The sequence below is a fragment of the Pterocles gutturalis genome, unplaced genomic scaffold, assembly GCF_000699245.1.
Source record: "Pterocles gutturalis isolate BGI_N339 unplaced genomic scaffold, ASM69924v1 scaffold22753, whole genome shotgun sequence".
Classification (NCBI taxonomy): domain Eukaryota; kingdom Metazoa; phylum Chordata; class Aves; order Pterocliformes; family Pteroclidae; genus Pterocles; species Pterocles gutturalis.
This window is the reverse complement of record NW_010123619.1, coordinates 1-18,033: the sequence shown is the minus strand read 5'-3', so window position 1 is coordinate 18,033 and position 18,033 is coordinate 1. Positions and strand designations below refer to the sequence as shown.

Below are 18,033 nucleotides of genomic sequence, written 5' to 3'. Positions count from 1 at the left end.
CACTTTTTTGGGACAGCTCACCCTCCTATTTTAATTCTCTGCACATATAGTGGTGTAACACTGTTGCTATGGCTCTTCTTCCATTTGTTTTTTTCCCCACTTACCAGCACACCTCCCAGGTTAAAGGCTTACTGACTGTTAATGATTTAATCGTTTTAACATTTAATTACTTGTATTTATTTTTTAAAAAATATACTGCACAAATCAAAAGTTGTCTTACTGCTTTGTTAGCAAGAACATGAACTCTTTACAACCCACTAGCTAACTCTGAAAATGTTCTCCTTTTCATTAACCAAATCATACCCAACTTCCCTTGATAAACACAATTGCATTGATTACATACATCCATATTTAAGGAGGCAAATCAGCCTGTTTTCAGCTGATTAAAATTTTTCCCAGTTGTTTGTTATTCTGGTCTCTTTTCTATGTCTAGTGAGAAGCTATGGGAATTCTGTCAAAATTTGTTTTGTTCTATTCCATTTAAATAAACCATGATTTTTCCCGAATTTATGTCACTAAGAGGTGGAACATTGCCAGAAAAAAAAAAAAAATCTGATTTTTATTACATCTTATTGCATTTGTACCTCCTAAAATACTCTTAGAAGCTTTTTGCCTGCATTTGTGTTAAATGACCTGGGGATGTTTTTTTCTCCTTTAGTTATTTGATTCATTAGTTTCCACTCTGAATAAGCATTTATGTGTTTTCCTGATTGTAAATATATTTATCAGAAATAAAATTAGCAGAATATGACCCACTTAGGCTACATGAGCTTAAATTTGCACAGCTCTCCCTTTTTTAGGGAAAAAGCTAGAGTTTTTTAGGGGGGAAAAATACAGAGAATTTTGAAATCATCTAAGTATACAGCATACAAATCTCACGGAGGGAAAATAAAGGAAACAGATGTTAGTGATAAAAATCCATTCAGTGTGTTTCCAATGGATTTTTACCTACTGGAGCTGGACAAAAAATTAATTACAAAATGTTTTTCATGAAACTTTCCCCTCCCCCAAAACCATACTAACTAGAAACACTTCACACAAACATTAGAACGTTTTCACCAAAGAGTAATGATGTTTGGTGAAACTTTTGTTGCTTTTGCAGGGCAGGGCTAGCTTGTGTTTGGTACTGCCATTCCCAGTACGCTGTGATGGGCCCCGGCTGGCTGGCAGCTGGGGGTTACTGGATTGCTGCTTCTCATGAACAACCTCAGCGCTTCAAGTGCCCTCCCCACTGCTGGCACCAGCTGCTGCAGGAAACCCCCCTCTGCCAGCGCAGGAGAGAGACAAGGCTTCACTGGCGAGGCAGTGAGCAGTCATTTGTGCGAGCCACCCCACAGTGCAAGAGTCAGTAGCACCTCGTGTTTAAAACTAGAGCTTCGTCCCCTATAACAAAAGAAAAGCTGTTCAAGTACGTACTCTTCTGGCAGTTCCCTACCTGACTCTCTTCCTGCTCCTTACCTTGTCTGTGGCTGTTTCTAGTGCCCTGCTGTTAGGGTACTTGAGAATGATGAGCTAGAAACGGAGCTGACCTCCTTGTGGAAGAAATGGAAGCTATGAAGAGAAAGACTACATCACCAAAAACAAACAAACAAAAATAAACAAAAAAAATCAGCAGCACTTACCCTACTCATAGGATTGTCAACACGTAACAGGTAAGGGAGGAAATAGTGAAAAATGCTAGTAAATCTCATAGCTGTGTTCCACAAGAGCTTTCTGAGGAAGACAGCTTGGCTCAATGTCTCCTAATCAAGTCAACGATTGTTCATGAAGTGTTGCAACCAGAGTCCTGTTTCTGCTCACATGGCACCATCCTCCACTCAGCAAACTGGTGCATCCTTAGAACTGGATCTGTGATCTTCCATCTTTATATCGTGTTATTTCAACACACGCAAGAAATCCTATTTTTTACTTCTGATTTTTCTGTACTTTTTTTTTTCCATCTTTCTGTCCAAACAAGAAAAATGTTTTCCTTCTATTCTATTATTTTTCTTTTGTACTTCACAAGTAATCTAGATAAAAATATCTTGTCACCCCTTCCTAGTGTTCCTGGTGGATATTTATTGCAAGATGCTTCAACGTACTGTGTTTGAAGTCCACCCTTTTGTTCCTTATTTTCTTCATAAAGAGTTGATTTTATTGTGTTCTAAACAGAGGAGTCCGACAAATCTTGTAATTTAAACTTCACCTTTAAAGCAAATTTCTTATTCCTAACCTTTAAAAGTCTCCTTCCTTTTCAGTTTTTAAGATTCGTTCCTTTCTGCCTCTTTGCTAATTCTAATTGAAAACCTGAGTTTGTAATCTTTTCCTAAGCTTTTTCCCTGTGAAGTTATTTGTAAAGTTGCTATAAAAATGAAATCATTCATTCTATACTTCAGATGTAACTTCTGACACACTTTACTGGCTTTCTCTGAAACCTGTGCTTCTAAATAATTCAGGCACTTAACTCTAATGCAATCACATTTTTAAAAAGCAGTGTGATAAAATAAGGCCAGACTGCCATTTCTGGTAACGAGCAATAGCAAATGCACAGAGAAAAACAGAATTAGCAATTTTATACAAAGTTTTGTAGAAATAGCTTTACTATAGTTGCAAAACTAAGCGAGTATGTTTCCTTGTTATAAGATACAACTTAAATTAAGCTGGCTATCCAATCCGTAATGGATTTATATTCTAAGAAGAATCCAGACACCACATGAACCATAATACAAGGTGGATTCTGAGAATGCTTTCCACATTAGCTCCTTCTGGAACTAGGTTGGGAAAGGGTGAATTTCACCATAAAAAGGGGTCCTTATACATATGATTGCTCTCATCAAGCTTCCCATCACAGCATTTTATATACTATAATATACATTTATCACAGTGAAAAATAATTTCCTCTGTGCATTTACTGTGATTTCCCCATAATATTAGTCTCAGAGACGTTTTCCCATTAATATAGCAATACAAAGAAAATTCTATACAGCACTAACAAAATAATTATTGGTTTGTTCAAATTACTCTGTCAGAGAAGAAAAATAAACACACATGATGTTTAAATTGAAAAGAGGAAAGTAACATCTTAAAACAGTAGGAATGATCAAAGTTACCTTGCAGTGAAATGTTGAAATTGATTTGTCATTAGGAGTAAAAATACCAGTAGTGCATATACCTAATAGGAAAAAAACAAAATCAGTGTTCATTTGTGTGGGGTTTTTTGGTAAATTCTTTATTGATTTTTTAAAAATTGCAATTTAAAAAAATCAAAAAGATGAATTTACTGTGCCAACTAGCATTCAGCAAACAGCAACAGTAAGCCTGGTATACGTGTCCAAAGACGCAAAATAGAAATTATCCTAATGGAATGTCCATGCATAAATGGATACACTGAAATAACGACCTAAATCTGGTTAATTCAGCTGCTTTCTTTGAATTTAATTATTTTTCTTAATTATTTAATTAAAATAATGAAGCATCTGCCCCCATGAGACAATTACAGGCTTGCTTCTTCATATCCAAAAGAAAACACAAAGCTCCACAACTGAAAAGTAATTATACAGGATAAAATACCAAAAAGGAAAACATGATTGTGTATGAAACACCCCCCAAGAATGGAAATGGAATACGAGACAGACATACTCGAACGGTCTATACTTGAGGCTGTCACCTGTTTCACAGGACATTTCCCCTTAGCCAGGTAGCACAAAGGAAGGACTATAAAGACCAAAACATCGGTGAGATGCCAGCAAGACAAATGCTTTCACACCTCCTGTCATCCCATTTTAAGGCCTAAATGTTCTTGCTTTTTATCCCCGTATTTCAAACAAACACAGAAAGGAAGAGATCCTTATGTGCTTAAAAAAAAAAAAAAAAAGAGACAAAAATAATCAGGAGTTCTTTCTGCCCCTTGAGTCAAATACCGACACCCAGAACCAACCTTGCAATACCTTGCTCTTTTGATGCATGTCCAGCCTTGTTTTTGGTGTCTTGTATCACCATGAGCACGAAGCAGACTTTCTGAATTCAAAGGAGTAATGCAATACAGAAGCTAGAAGCACTGAGTGAGCATTAGGGCACTTCATTTCAGAGAACAGTACACCGCCAGCCAAACACGACTTTCACACGCAGTATTTCTCCCAAACTGCAGCGGGCACATCAGCAAACAGCACTTTCTTTAAAAATAGCTGCACAAGGTGACTTTGTGAGGTCTAAGAATGCGTTATGGGATAAATACCTGTGACAAACATGGTCCACACTGTTAAACAAGCACACCAAACCTGGAGAGAAGTGTTTGAACAAAAGGGCATGTTTTAAAATCAGCTTTTGAAGGAAGGATCTGAAAGGCTCTTTGAGGACTCTCAAGTGGTACTGCTCTTACACTGCTGCTTTCAAATTTTAATTTTCTGCTGAGAGATTAAGGTTTTACCTTAAGACCACACCCATCATTTACCAGAAGTTACACAAGTGCATCATACAGCTTGCCTCAAACTGCAGCCTGCAGACCACAGAGCCTGCTGGTGGACCTACACAGAGCAGCAATCCCAGGAGTCAGTCCAGATCAACCAGAAACAAGCATGATGAAGCAGCTGAAATCAGCCTGAACACTTTGTTGATGCTTCTGTATGAGCCACAGGGATGAAAGCATGTGTAAAAAGGAACAATGGGTTTTCTGCTGGAATTGGATGATCGATTCAGTCAGTAAACTAAGAAACCTGCCTGCCCGTGGGCATAAGGAGGAACTCTGAGCCAAGGAGCTTTTCAGAATCTCGCACTGCTGAGCACCGAGAAGTCCAACACCTCCAGCCTATTACCCTGCACACACGACACCAACAAGTGCACTGTTGAGTTGTCTCAATATCTGTACAGACCTGGCCTGTTACACATTTAAGTGCTGTGAGCTTTGTCTTCCAAGGCATTTGTAACATTACAAGTATTTGGACAGTGATATTAGGACCTGCACTGAAATGATTTCTACTGGACACGTACATTAATTTCTATTTCCTCAATTTCCTTTTCTTTTATTAATGGATCAATACAGTGGTTACTTTATATGCTAGCCTCTAACCCACCAAAATTACTAGCCTTCCCCATCTTCCTTTCTCTCCGCCCTTTCTTTGTAATGAAAAAAAACCAAAAAACCAAAACATGAAAACCAACAGGTATCATCTCAACTGCGAGCAGTCAATCACAGGGGTTTGTTTCATTTTGGTTTGGATTTTTCCATCAATTAGGCCAGGACCATCACATTTTGTAATTGTTTTAGATGCAACTCTGGCCAAAGCTTTATCCTTTTACTACAAAATCCCAATTTGGCATAATTATCCTTTTTGCTAAGATTTTTTTTTTTAAATAAAAATGAAAGGTTGAAATTAAAGGTATGCTAGTAAAAGTGCAATTTTGAGCCACATAGCACTGAAATACCTAAGCAAAATATTTTTTGCTGATCTTGCCTTAGCAGAGGTGCATCTAGAAAGAGCTCTAACATCTTTGGCCATGACATTCACATGTAATAAAGATTCTCTGTTCCTGCACAGACCCCCTGCCCCCCAAGGGTGTGGTGGGAGAACAGGAGATGACATCCAAAAGCAGAGAACAAAACGCCCCTCAGATCAGCCAGTGGCACTAGGAACAAACCACTCACATCATATTTACTTTCAAATTTTACTTAGCTTCATATTCTCGCTGTTCAAATCAGACCTCTCCCATGACCAGCAGTTGCCAAACCCCTGAGCTACTCACTCCAAGGTTAAGATTTCAGTCTCTTGCTTAAGCTTTCTATTTTGTGTAAATAATTAACAGAGCTGAATGCGATCCTCACACATTCCAGGTGAATGTAATGACCACTGTTTAGACCATTCTGGAAGCAGTCTCTCTTTAAGGTTACACCAGGTTTACTAAAACAGGCTTCTGATTTAATCACATTATCCACAGGAAAAGGCAACTGCTGTAAGGCATAGATAAAACAAACGAACAAAAAATCCCCCTGTGATGGGAAAGACTGTTAGCATTAAAAAAAAAAGGTTATCTCCCTACCACTCCAACTGCATAAAACTCCAAGTACTCTTCAGACCAGGAATACAGTGTTCTGTACAATAACTGGCTGGGTAATTCCCGATACTTTTGAAGCCAGCCTGAAGAGTGAGAAGTAAGGCAACGTGGTTATCTGTAGCAAATGTAGAGCTTATCTGAAGCTCAGCAGTTCCCCTCCTTATCTGAAGTGCTGCAAGCAACACACTGATTGATCACAGGGAAAGAAAGTAGTTACTTCAGACTTGGCTTTGCACCCCCCAACTCATGCTGAGGCATTTCCTCCTGCTCTAACTCTCCACAAGCTCCGGGAACGGCACTGCCTCATCCAGGGGAAGCCTAGAATGTATCATTTTTATTAACCTAGATGAAGACATGTAAATGTCTATGCTTAAGTACCAGAATCTGTGTTGTTTAGAAATCCTTGGGAAAAAAGTGGATTAAGAAAACAGGAACAGAGATCCAATTTGCTGTCAGAAAGGTGAGATTAATACAATTTGTCATGCATTACTGTCCAGGGTGCAGGTATGATACGCTGGGACAAGACATGCAGGGACAGGGAAAAGGTTAAAGACAAACTTCAAGGTTGCCAAGATTTGAGAAAGGAATAAATAGTGGAAAGGCCAGATAAAACAAGGCCAGGACAAACTAGATAAGCCATTGGGTAAACTTAATTGCACATTTAATAAGCATAAAATGTAATAAGTCCAGGAACAACAGGCCAGATACATAGGATGGGGAAATCTCATCCTGGGAGAAAGTTATTTTGCAGCTGCTTAAACATTTCTTGAAACTAAATGTTTTCTCCAGCTTTCTTTGACAGCTACAGAAGAAAGCATTCAGAATTAGTTTCTCATTTAGGAGGCAGAGAATGTTCAAAGAGACTAGAGTATCATTACTCATCACTATATCATCAAACACTTTTAAGGAAAAATTAAGAAACTAAAGAAAATGTTAAAATGTAAGAAAAAATAAAATTTAAGAAAAATATTTACAGAGGAGAAACTGAATTTATAATTTCAAACATATAATCAGCTAACAAACTGCACCAATACAAGTTGAGCGTAAAAATCTTGTGTTAGTCAACAGTTCTTCATAGTTAAACATTTCTCCTTCCACATTCCAAAGGGGAATTAAAGCTGCAAAATAAACACTTCTCACTGACATAAGGACAAAACCCTGAGATGAGAAAGCTCCATTCAAAGCTTAGTCCCTTGAGGCTCAAGTGTCATCAAGAACTTAACCACAATTTTATCATACAGTTCCTGTACAAAAGAAATGGCTGGAAGTTGTACTAGCAGCCTCATCGTTTCCACATTTTGCTCCTTGACCTGTTGACAGCCTGCACAATGGAATCACTGTTGGCATCTGGCACAGGAACAGGCAAAGCTGTGCTGGTATTGAAAGCAGAAGAGTTACATTTTTATTGGTATCTTCGTAAACGTAAAGCTGAATTTTAAAAAAAAGGGAGATAAGAGGCTGTCAAGAGATAAACGAGGCTTAAAATGAAGCGCGAGGGAAAGAAATGCTACCTATGCATCACAAAGGCAGCTCACTCAGGAGAATTATGGTTTTGAAAAGATGAGAGGAAAGAACCACAAAATTAGTTTTTAGCCCCAGTCCTTTAATAAGGATTACACTTTGGAAATAGAGGCATAACATCAAAGCACGAAACACGGCATGTGACCTGATGAATAGCCTAAGATACTAACCTACTGCCCGTCTTAGCATTAGGCTTTCACTTGACTCAAGTATTTCTTGAAAGTGGCAAACATCCATTTGTACACATTGAGATACTGCAATGGCATTTATGTTCAACAAAACACAACGTTTAGTCCTGAAGTCAAGTGTCTTGAGCAGAACAAAAGCAGAAGCAGTGGGCCAGGAAAGCTGCAATGAATTCTGTGGTTCACATAACTGGAAAAAAGAATGCTTATAAATTGCACCTCTTTTCCTTTCTGTCAGCTGCTCACGCTAAAACAAATCATGTACTAAAGTGACTTTTGATTGTCCTCTCCATTTAAGAATGGCTAGACTGAAAAATCTGGATCAGACTATTCACATCCACTTCTAGGCAATGCATTCATTTCTAGTGAAGGCACACACCTGCTAAGCTGCTTTCAGAAATTATTCCAAAGTCAACTCGGCGACAATATGCTTTTCCCTTCTTAACACCATATTTGATTCTGTTTCATAGGACATACTGAATCACTTAGTATTTTCCTACATACATTTCACACACCAGATCAAAAACTGACCTACAACTCTTGAGGACAGTACAAACATTTGAAGGCAGCATCTAGATTTGTAATTAAAAATCAGAGAGGCCCTGAGAAGGAGTCCTTCCAATTTTTCCCTCAAGTAAAAACTAATGATGTACAACAGTGAGCCACTGAAGTGCCTTTGTTTTACTTAATGTTCCACAGCTGTGCGCTGATAAGATTGCAGTGGAAAGTAATTTTTTAAATTTTCCATTGATTTCCAAAACCTCAGCTGCTACAAGAGGCATATAGTTTTAAAAATTTTAGAATAATGCACTGAAAGGTATAGTATGAATACCACTAATAGATACATCTATTTCAATTTCTCTTTATTCAGATTAATGGAGTTTAGTTAGATGCTCTCCTCCCTAAGGAAATATGCACAGGCACCGGCAGCTGTTGGAAGCCAACAGCTGGGCACAGAAAGACACAGAAGCCTGAACAATGCTACCCTTCCAAATGCTAAGTTCTCTGGAAAATCCCTCAAGTATGAAACATGGCAGCCAGCCACTACAGTCCTAAAGAAGAGCATGTCACTAGCTTCTGTTCAATGTAAAAATGTCAGCCTTTTATAGGAGAGTCAGACGCAGACTAATGACACTTCAAAAAAATGGAGATACATCACTAATTCCTGCACATTTGTTGTACACTCTTCCATGATGAACCCTATCTTTTTTCTTTGAAGACTTTTTTTATACAATGAGATGTTAAATAAATACACTAAAAAAAAAAATCCATCGGAGAGCTAGGAAAGCAGCAGCACATAGATTAGCAGAATACACGCACAGTCTGCATGCTAGAGTTTTGTTTTCTACCATGTTATCCATACTCACAGCAAGGAAGCAATGTTTCCACACACAGCATATATACTGTCAATAAATATTTCTCACATTTTAGTAACATTATGGAAGGCTAATGGAACAAGTTAACTCCTTGTAAAGCAGCAGTGAAAATAATAGCTTGTGCAAATCTTACTGCAATGCCATTAGGAGTAAGGACAGTCAGAAAAGAAAGGTACCAAAACTTCCTTTCCCATTCCATTTGAACTGATTGCCCACAATAGAAACAAACATTTCCTGTGACATCAAGTTGTCATCAGCTGTAATTCCCAGTTCACTCAGTCTTTTCTTGTGCATCTGGCTCTTCTTTGCAGAAGTAACCCCGAGTTCATTTGCAATGTCGTAGTTGCCTTTAATTTGTTCAGGAATCTCAGCTTGCTCATAAAGTTCCAACTCATCAGTTATACATTCAGGTTGCTCTTCTTGCCTGAAGCCCTCTACACAGGCTGTCCCATCCCCTGACTGGGTAGGCTGTGCATTCCCTAAGTCAGGAAACAATAAGAATGAGTTCTTTTCAACAATCATGCAAAACAGTCAAATAACTTAAAACTCCTGGAATTCCACTTTCTTCAATCTTAACATTTTCACCTCATCCCAACTCACTTTTTGGACAACTACTCAGTGACAGACAAATATTCCAAATGCAGTATAAGATGCTTAAGGAAAAGGTTTCTTCTTGAGACGACTTCAAGTTGCCAAATGATGGTGATATTACAGAAAATTACACTGGGTTTACATGCTGCACTTAGTGACAATTCTTCTTTAATAAGACATAATATGAGAAATACAGTTGACACATTTTATTTACTGCAGAGAAAAAATTGTGTGCTGGGAGCACATCTCAGCTCTAATGCACAAAAGAAAAAATGAGCAGAGAATTATCATGTGCTGGGAGCACATCTCAGCTCTAATGCATGAAAGAAAAATGAGCAGAGAATTATCACGAACCAGAAGAACTGTAAGAGAAGCCATATCTGCTTTCTTGCTGGTCGCCCTCTTGTTTCTGTATGACCCAAGGAGGGCACCAGTCAATACAGTCTCTGCTGTGTAGGGAGCACAGATGAGGTATGTAGGGACTTTACAATGGCAGTGCACACACACCACGAAGCACAGACATTCATAGTATTTCTCTGCAGCAAGTTCATCCTTTAGGAAATTCCAGGGTTCTGAGAGTTAAGATTTATTTCAGCTAAATCAATCTAGACATTATTAGAAAATTTAAGAGACTTGATTATGAATTATGCAATCCAAAAACGTGGGTATACTAGATTTACTAGTTTTAGGAGTTTCTTCTAGGAAGAGAAGAATACCTTTTGTTCTCTCTGCTGAAGCATCCTTTGCATCAGAGGGCATTGTTGGTCTAACCAGGACCACACCATATCCTTCATTATTATGGATCATATTATTGACCATGGTTATCTTGGGGATGTCATACTGTTCATCTAAAAAGTTCTACAGCAAAGAAATGAAAATCCGACATGTTACACTCAGCTAAAGGGATGCAAAATATTGCAGTTTTAGGTAGAATCAGTTCTACGTATCAGCTAGAATTTTGTTATTTACCCATGCAAGTGACATTGCAAAAGGCATTTTCTTTCTGGCAGGTAAGAAACAGAACAAGTACACTGCTTTGGTGGACCAACCCAGGGCAGACAAGTACCATTATCATCATTTGTGACATACAAGAACTCCACCATCAGACAACAAGGTTATAAGCCAACCTAAACACCAATTATCTGCATTAATTCCAGCAGCTGTAAGCTTATGAAAAACAAGTACATTCTGCCTTGAACTGACCTTTATAAGTATTCCCTCCTTGCAGTGATGTATGCCGTTGTCTAACAAGGTGCATGTACTACCCGGATATATTTCTACACCAGCACCCTACAAGATAAAATTGACAGCAGTTCACAAGTAGTTCAGCACATTTCCAACTTAACTTGACAACTCCATTGTGGATCTTTGTGTTCATCTCCCAGCTTGCACAATGCAAAATTGTGTAACCACTCCAGCTTCACAGCTTTGTTAACCAACTTAAGCAGCAGTTCTCAAGGTTGAGACCCCATGGATAATATTGTCACCAGCCCACAGAAGCTTCGGTAAAGAGTAACTGCAGAGCCTTGCATTACTTTCTTGTTCTTTACTCATCCACCTCAACACTCAAAGCCCCATCAGTCTTCAAAATGTCCTAATCAAAGTTCAATTTGGTGTTTATCATGCTTCTTTAAGAATTAATGGACAAGGTGTCCAAAAAGGGCATTTCATTTGCAGAACAAATGCAAACTTTAATGAGAAAATTATTTATGGGCAGAGAAAACAGAGAATCATTTTAAAAGTATTGCAGGACATGAATCAGTCCAGCAATTCAGCAATGATTATTTCACAGATGCCCCCTGTTACTACAGCATTTTCATGTCATCACACACAAATCAGAATGAGACACTTCACTAGATACTACTGGAGGTTAACAAGAATGCTGGGACCAATCTCAAACTCAACAACATGTAGCTGTCCAAATTGAATTTGTAATTATTCTCTCAAGAGCGACAGAAGTCACCTCGTTACTGACTGTATTATTTCCAAGCAGAAACCTTTATTTTAAGAAATAAGCCAAAGTTAAGAATTTGTTTGTACCTTGGCACCATACAGGTCTGAGATTTTCATTACTAACTCAGCTGATGTTCGTACTGTTATGCCTGTAGTTTCACATTGTAACACACAGTTCTCCAGGGTGGTTTTCCCATGATGAACATCTATAGACACAGAAGACAAACATTGTTACATGAGTCAGTTATGCAAAGGCAAGCCCCTCCTGCAGATAGATGGGCTTGTAGCATTTTTGCAGTATGATAAAATTACTATTTTATCCACTTCAGGTTAATCTTACTGATTTGCTCACGCATAGGTTGAACCCATGCTATTTTCCCAGTATAAGCAGGAACACTGCTGCAAGGAAGCACTAGTCAAAGATTTGTCTTAGAGGTTTTTTTTGGCTTTTTTTTTTTTAGGTGACAGCAACTATTCTTTTAATTCCTAAGAGACTTTTGAATTAATAAGATACTAAATACATGTATACAGCTGTTAAAAAAACATTTTAACATGTTTAAAACCAAATGTCTGTTGAAGCAAAGTATTAATGAGCACGTTCTGCAAAGACAGAAGGTCATGGCAAAAAAACTCATTGGATACAATTTAAGATTATTTGAACCAAAGTTTGAATGTGCTGTCAGCAAAGTTCTACACTACTTCTGAAGCCCGTGTCATTCCTCAGTGGAGAGCTGGCTGGGTTCAGCTACAGCTGAATATTGTCATGGGGGTTCTTTTGTGGAGAGAGGAATTACTTCCTTTTCCAGGCAGCCTGACACAGACTGTGAAGCAGTCAGTCAGGTTGCCTTAACAGCAGAAAAATTAAAGTGGAATGATCTTATCCAAGTATAAAAATAAAACACAAGAGCCATAATAGCTTGAATGTACAAAGAGTAGAAGTTAATTTGATGTCCACATTATAAATAAGTTAAAAAAAAAAGGGAAGCCTTGATATTTATACCTATGGGGCTCCTCTCTACATTTTGTTAAAACTAGTGAACTCCAGCACTGGGTCCCAGCTTTAAAACAGTAAAAGATGAAAGATCCACAATAAGGTCAAGATGCTTTTCTACTTACTTAAAATCCCCTCCACAGCATCATGTTGCACTAACTTCAAATTGGAGATCTTTATATTGGCTCCTGTACAGTCAACAAAGTTGTCTCCTTCTCCTCGTTTTTCTATCACGATATCATCTGGCAGGCCATAGCCTTAAAGCGGAGGTGAAAGATGCAAGTTTGATGAATAACTGGTAACAGTCAGGTGCTCCATACATAACAGACATTTAAATTAAATTTCGAGGTTTAAAACTTGAGGTCTAATATCTTGAACAGGATTTTCCTCCCAGTGGCCAGGCTACACCTCTCTGTACTAAGGTACAGGCCCTCAAAACCAAACTCAAAAGATACCTTACTTGAATGGCACACAATAAAATGCAAAGTTACTTTAGACAGTTGAACAAAAGGTTAACAGGTCACATTTGCCAAGGCCAAAATTCTCATTCCCAAAAGTAAGAAAGGACACATAGGCACCTGCAGTCTGCTTTCAAACTACAGCTCACTAGAGCAGGCAGAGGTTCCAAAGAGCCCAGGGAAAAAAGCAGTCACCACCTCAACACAAAGAAGCAAGTGCAAAGGACTTGATGTTGTTAGTAAACTGCACTCAACTTCCCTATTAAAATGAAATTTGTGTCAAAATTTAACGCTCCTGTGTTACACGGGCTTCCAGATTAATTCAGATTAAAAATAAACTTTCACAAGCATATGCCAACATTGATTTACTAAGCCATGCACAGTTGTCAGCATCCAGCCACTTGCAGGGAAATTTATGAGCATGTAACACTTTTATTGCTTGTCACTGACAAGAATCATGATAAGGAAAGCAATAATGCAACGTCTATTAAAGCAGCATGAGTCCTATCATTTTCTGAAAGCACACACAAACTCAGATAAGAAGTACCTGAGCAGGATGCTAGCTTTTAACCAAGTACATAAAGAAATACTGTAATGTGCAAAAAGAAAGGTTAAAAAAAACCCTTTGAACAAGAGTGGGCAGAAAGTTTTAAAGACAGCAGATTTAATGCAAAGTTAAGTGATTGATACTTCAACACACTATACTATGGAGAAACCTTTTCCCACTGCTACTGATTTATGGTCACCCCTGGGAAGGATATGGCATGGGGCCATTTACTTCCAGTATGTAAAAAGAGAGCACCATGGGACAGCAAATGGCAGATCTAGTTTAACTTCACACCACTACAGAGAGGTTATTATCCAAGGCAGGAGTTTTAGAAAAAACTATCCTACAGACTACCTGCAGCTTTTCTAACCGCGCTTTTAGCTTGCTTTACACTTCACCTCTGAAGCTCTAGCAGTAAGGAGGAAGCTGGCAACAAAACAAATAGAGAAGGAAAGATTGACCTGCTGTCCAGTGTTCAGTACACAACACGGTCACAGCTGTACGCCCTGCCTGTAAGCTGAGTGATTCCACAGGAGCCAAAGGCAACTGTCATCCAGTGACACCGATCACAGACACTAGATGGGCTGATGCTACAGGTTCCCATCCAGCTTTAACAACTACTGTACAAGCAAGAGGGAAGTTCTTTGTTGCCTTTGCTACACATTTACGTCAAGTGTTAAAGTTATCCTCACCATGATTTCCCACTGCTTCTACTGCTTTAACCTTATTCAGTTCTTACAAGTTTTCATTTATCCCTGACTTACTAATCCTCATACTTTCAACCTTAGTACTGACTTGCACAGTGGCTAGAAAAAAAAAAAAGCTCTACCAAGCAAAGTGACATTATATCTTTGATGAGTCACCCCTGCATCCAAAAAAATGCCACAGAAACAGCCAGCTGCTCAGATTACTGCCAGCACAATTTTTCTTGATGCTTTTACTTCAAACGTTTTGGGCTGCTACTATTGTTATAAAAACTTCTCTAACAGAAGTACCTATAAGAAGATTAAATGCCCTGACACGTATACATTATTCAGAGGCTGGTTCACACTAAAGATACATATTTATATGCCTTGCTCCTTAAACCAGAGCAGCTCATCCTTTAATAGGTGTGCTAGTTCACCATCCGTATTATTGTTTCCTCAAAGCTAGGAAAACAATTGTCATAAATATGACCCCACACAATTTTAGAACAATGCCATTCTGTCAGATAAATAAAGCACTTCACTGAGGTCCTTTCTCCTGCAGGTGCATTATCTATCAGCGTGCATATCTATATAAATCAAATATACAAAGAGAAGGATGAGAAAGAAATGACACTCATAAAACAGGAAGGGCAAGAAAAAAAGTCTAGAACAGCAGGAAATTAAACTCTCAGCCTTCTTCCCATTAAGAAGTTTTGACAAGACAAAAACGTAGCTAAATAAGTATCTGAACAGCTGCACAAGCCCCAGTGATACAGACTATTACACTGCAACAAAGCACGTATGCCTAAAGCAGAGGAATTACACTGAGAAATCAAGATTTGGGAGAAAGAGAGAGCAACATATCCTAGACAAGTATTTCAAACAAATACTTTGTGAGAAAAATTGAATCACATATGCCATGGCTGTTTCTACAGAATAAATGCACATGTTAACTCAACATCTCCTTCCTCTAGCCATGTGCTTCACATAATGCAGATTCACACCGGTAGCCCACACAGAGCTGACATGCAGTAAGTGCCATAAACTAAGTTCTAATAGTTTTCCCTCTGTATTCACCACCGCTACACTGACAGTGAGTCTCAGAGTATACCTCTGAAGCAGATTAAGACATGTGAAGAACAAGGACAAGTCTCAAGTACTCGTAAGTTACTGGCCCTAAAAACCAAAGCCTCTCAGAATGACTTCTGTGCTTCCTAGAACTTAAAAAAAAAAAAAAGAAAAAAATCAAGTCCCTCAAGTTTCAAGGACCTCTATGCTAGCAAACCTTCTACCTTCTAGTTCAACTGAATCAGCAATGCAGAACACGCCATCTATAACATAATGACCAGGACAGATGATGACTGTGTCTCCTTCGTAACAGGCATTTACAGCTGCCAGTGGATCATTGTGAAACTGTAAAAGACAAACAATATAATCAGCTCCTGAAGAATGCTATAAAAATGGATGCATTTATGCCCTTAAAGCTTGCTTTTCAATTAAATATTGCTGCTTTTGCTTAAAAGAAACCTTTTTTAATGTCACCAATAATACATAATTTCTACTTTGAATTCAAGAATCATCGTACTCTCTGGACAAAAACAGCCTTAAAACATTCCTCTGATGTTTGTCATGTCCATTTCCCCATGAGAAAACTGGGGCAGAGAGACAGATTGAAGAGCATGTGGACCAGAAAGCAAACCTCAATATGGCCTTGGTTCCAGGCCAACATCTGAACTGTGCCTGAAGTGACTTGCCACGAATTACTGAAGAAATAGATGACAGAAGGTAAAGCAAATAAAAAAACCACAAACAACTCAGCAACTACATTTGAGTTGGTCTGAACACTGACGTAACCCTTCATTCCTGGTGCAAGTCACCCCCAAATAGAGTTCAGATGTTACAGTGGCAAATATGGGGTCCACATGGTCCTTTTTCTTGCCCAAAGAGGGCAGGCTGACATCCTTCATAAATATTACTGGGGGACTCTGTACTGAAGGACAACAAATAGTACAGAAAAATCGCACATTTATTGCTTCCCAGCAAATTCCAGGATAAGCATAGTGAGAGCATTTTTCAATTGCCAAGTCAGAAAATCTGATTTATAGCCCAAAAGTTAATCCAGAACCTTCCCTGTGGCTCCATTTTGCCTGTCTGTAACTCATGAACTTGATAGAATACAGCAAGTCATTTCATTTGAGCCCAAGGAATCCAGTTTGTTCTTAACTGCTGAAGTGGTAAATCCTGTCCGAATTCACTAAAACTAAACATAACTGCTCTAAAATAAATATATCTCCCACATCCAGTACTAAAGCAATGGAATGATTTCTTTCTTCAAACTCTAGATCATTATCAGTAGCATCAAAAGACAGGTATTTCAAAACTAAATGTAAGTATTACACCTTACCATATTTCACTACAGAATTATTACTGAAGGTTTATCTGATTATTTCCTACACAAAGGAAGGAAACTGCATGTATAGAGTACTCAGACACAAACGAATTAAAATAAACCATTTTTATCATCCAGACTTACTGCTTATTATTCAAATTACAGCACTTTTTCTGGACTGACAAAAAATAACATTCTGTAACTGCAGTATCTTGCACATGATAAATTAACTTAGTCTTACACATGGTTTCTTGATGAGAAAACAGAATTAGCAGACAGGCAATTCCTGTTACTGTACCTGTATTTCTAGTTCTTCGCCACAAGATTCAGGGCAAAGTTTGTCCCTTATCAAAAACTGCAGCAGACTTGCTGTCATGGTTGAGGATACAACATGAGTGACCTTGGTACCTGTTGGTCTCAGTCCTTTAGCTTGGAGACCACTGTATTTTTGGTAACCAAACACATACCTAAAACAAGAGCAACAAAGCCATCAGTTGTTTCCTCAGTACAGAACATCCATGTGTAGTTTCCCATAGGGCCCCCCTCTTTGCACAAACCCACCAAGTACCTCAGCAGAGGATTCTCAATTAGCTTTAGCTTTTGTTTTAAGTGCTCTATTTTCTCATACAATTTTAATCCTTCCACCATGGAGACATTTTCTACTTCTGAGTCTGAATCACTGCTTGATATGCTGTTCCTCACATTTAAAAACTTCATGTAAAGCTCTTCACATTGAGACAACAAGTTCCGGTAATCAGCTACAAGCCCAGAAGGCACACGGTGTTCAAGGATGTCATAATGCCTGCAATTCAGAGCCAGGGGTCAATATATTTTGCATTTACAACTTTGAAAGATCAAATACAAACCCAGAGAGAACCTGAGGAGTTCTACATCAATACTTTAGCCAAGATTTTCTACAGTCTGTATCACCACCGCTCAATTTTTTTGAAAGCATCAAAACCAAAAGTCTGAACAGACAAATGTATTACTTTCTAAATAGTTGCACATCCACCTTCAAAGTTTATACACAATTATCAGAAACTCACTCTAAAGCAAAGGCATAAGCACAGCCATAAAAAATAGTATGAATTTACAAGGTAATTGGATATAAAAATTCATCTATTTTTAAGCATATACTAGAAAAACTGAGAAAATCACGTCTGAAATAGAAAAATCCTATAATGTGAAGTCTCTACTAGCAACAATCCCAACAACTCCCTGGACAAAACCGCAGAATGAGTAAGAAAGGCATTATCAGCACCAGATAAAAATGTGAAGGCACTGCATAGTAAATTTTGCACCATCCCAA

General features: G+C 38.3%; 1 protein-coding gene across 1 annotated transcript; it reads right to left on the bottom strand.

The window, feature by feature from the left end:
• Nucleotides 1–9,268: 9,268 nt before the first annotated feature.
• Nucleotides 9,269–17,526, bottom strand: SHCBP1 (SHC SH2-domain binding protein 1; the record flags this gene model as incomplete). Its single annotated transcript, XM_010077981.1, has 8 exons — nucleotides 9,269–9,588; nucleotides 10,417–10,558; nucleotides 10,904–10,990; nucleotides 11,741–11,859; nucleotides 12,770–12,901; nucleotides 15,628–15,748; nucleotides 17,023–17,191; nucleotides 17,293–17,526. Coding segments are annotated over 8 exons (1,324 nt in total), but the record flags the coding sequence as incomplete, so codon positions are not given.
• Nucleotides 17,527–18,033: the final 507 nt, after the last annotated feature.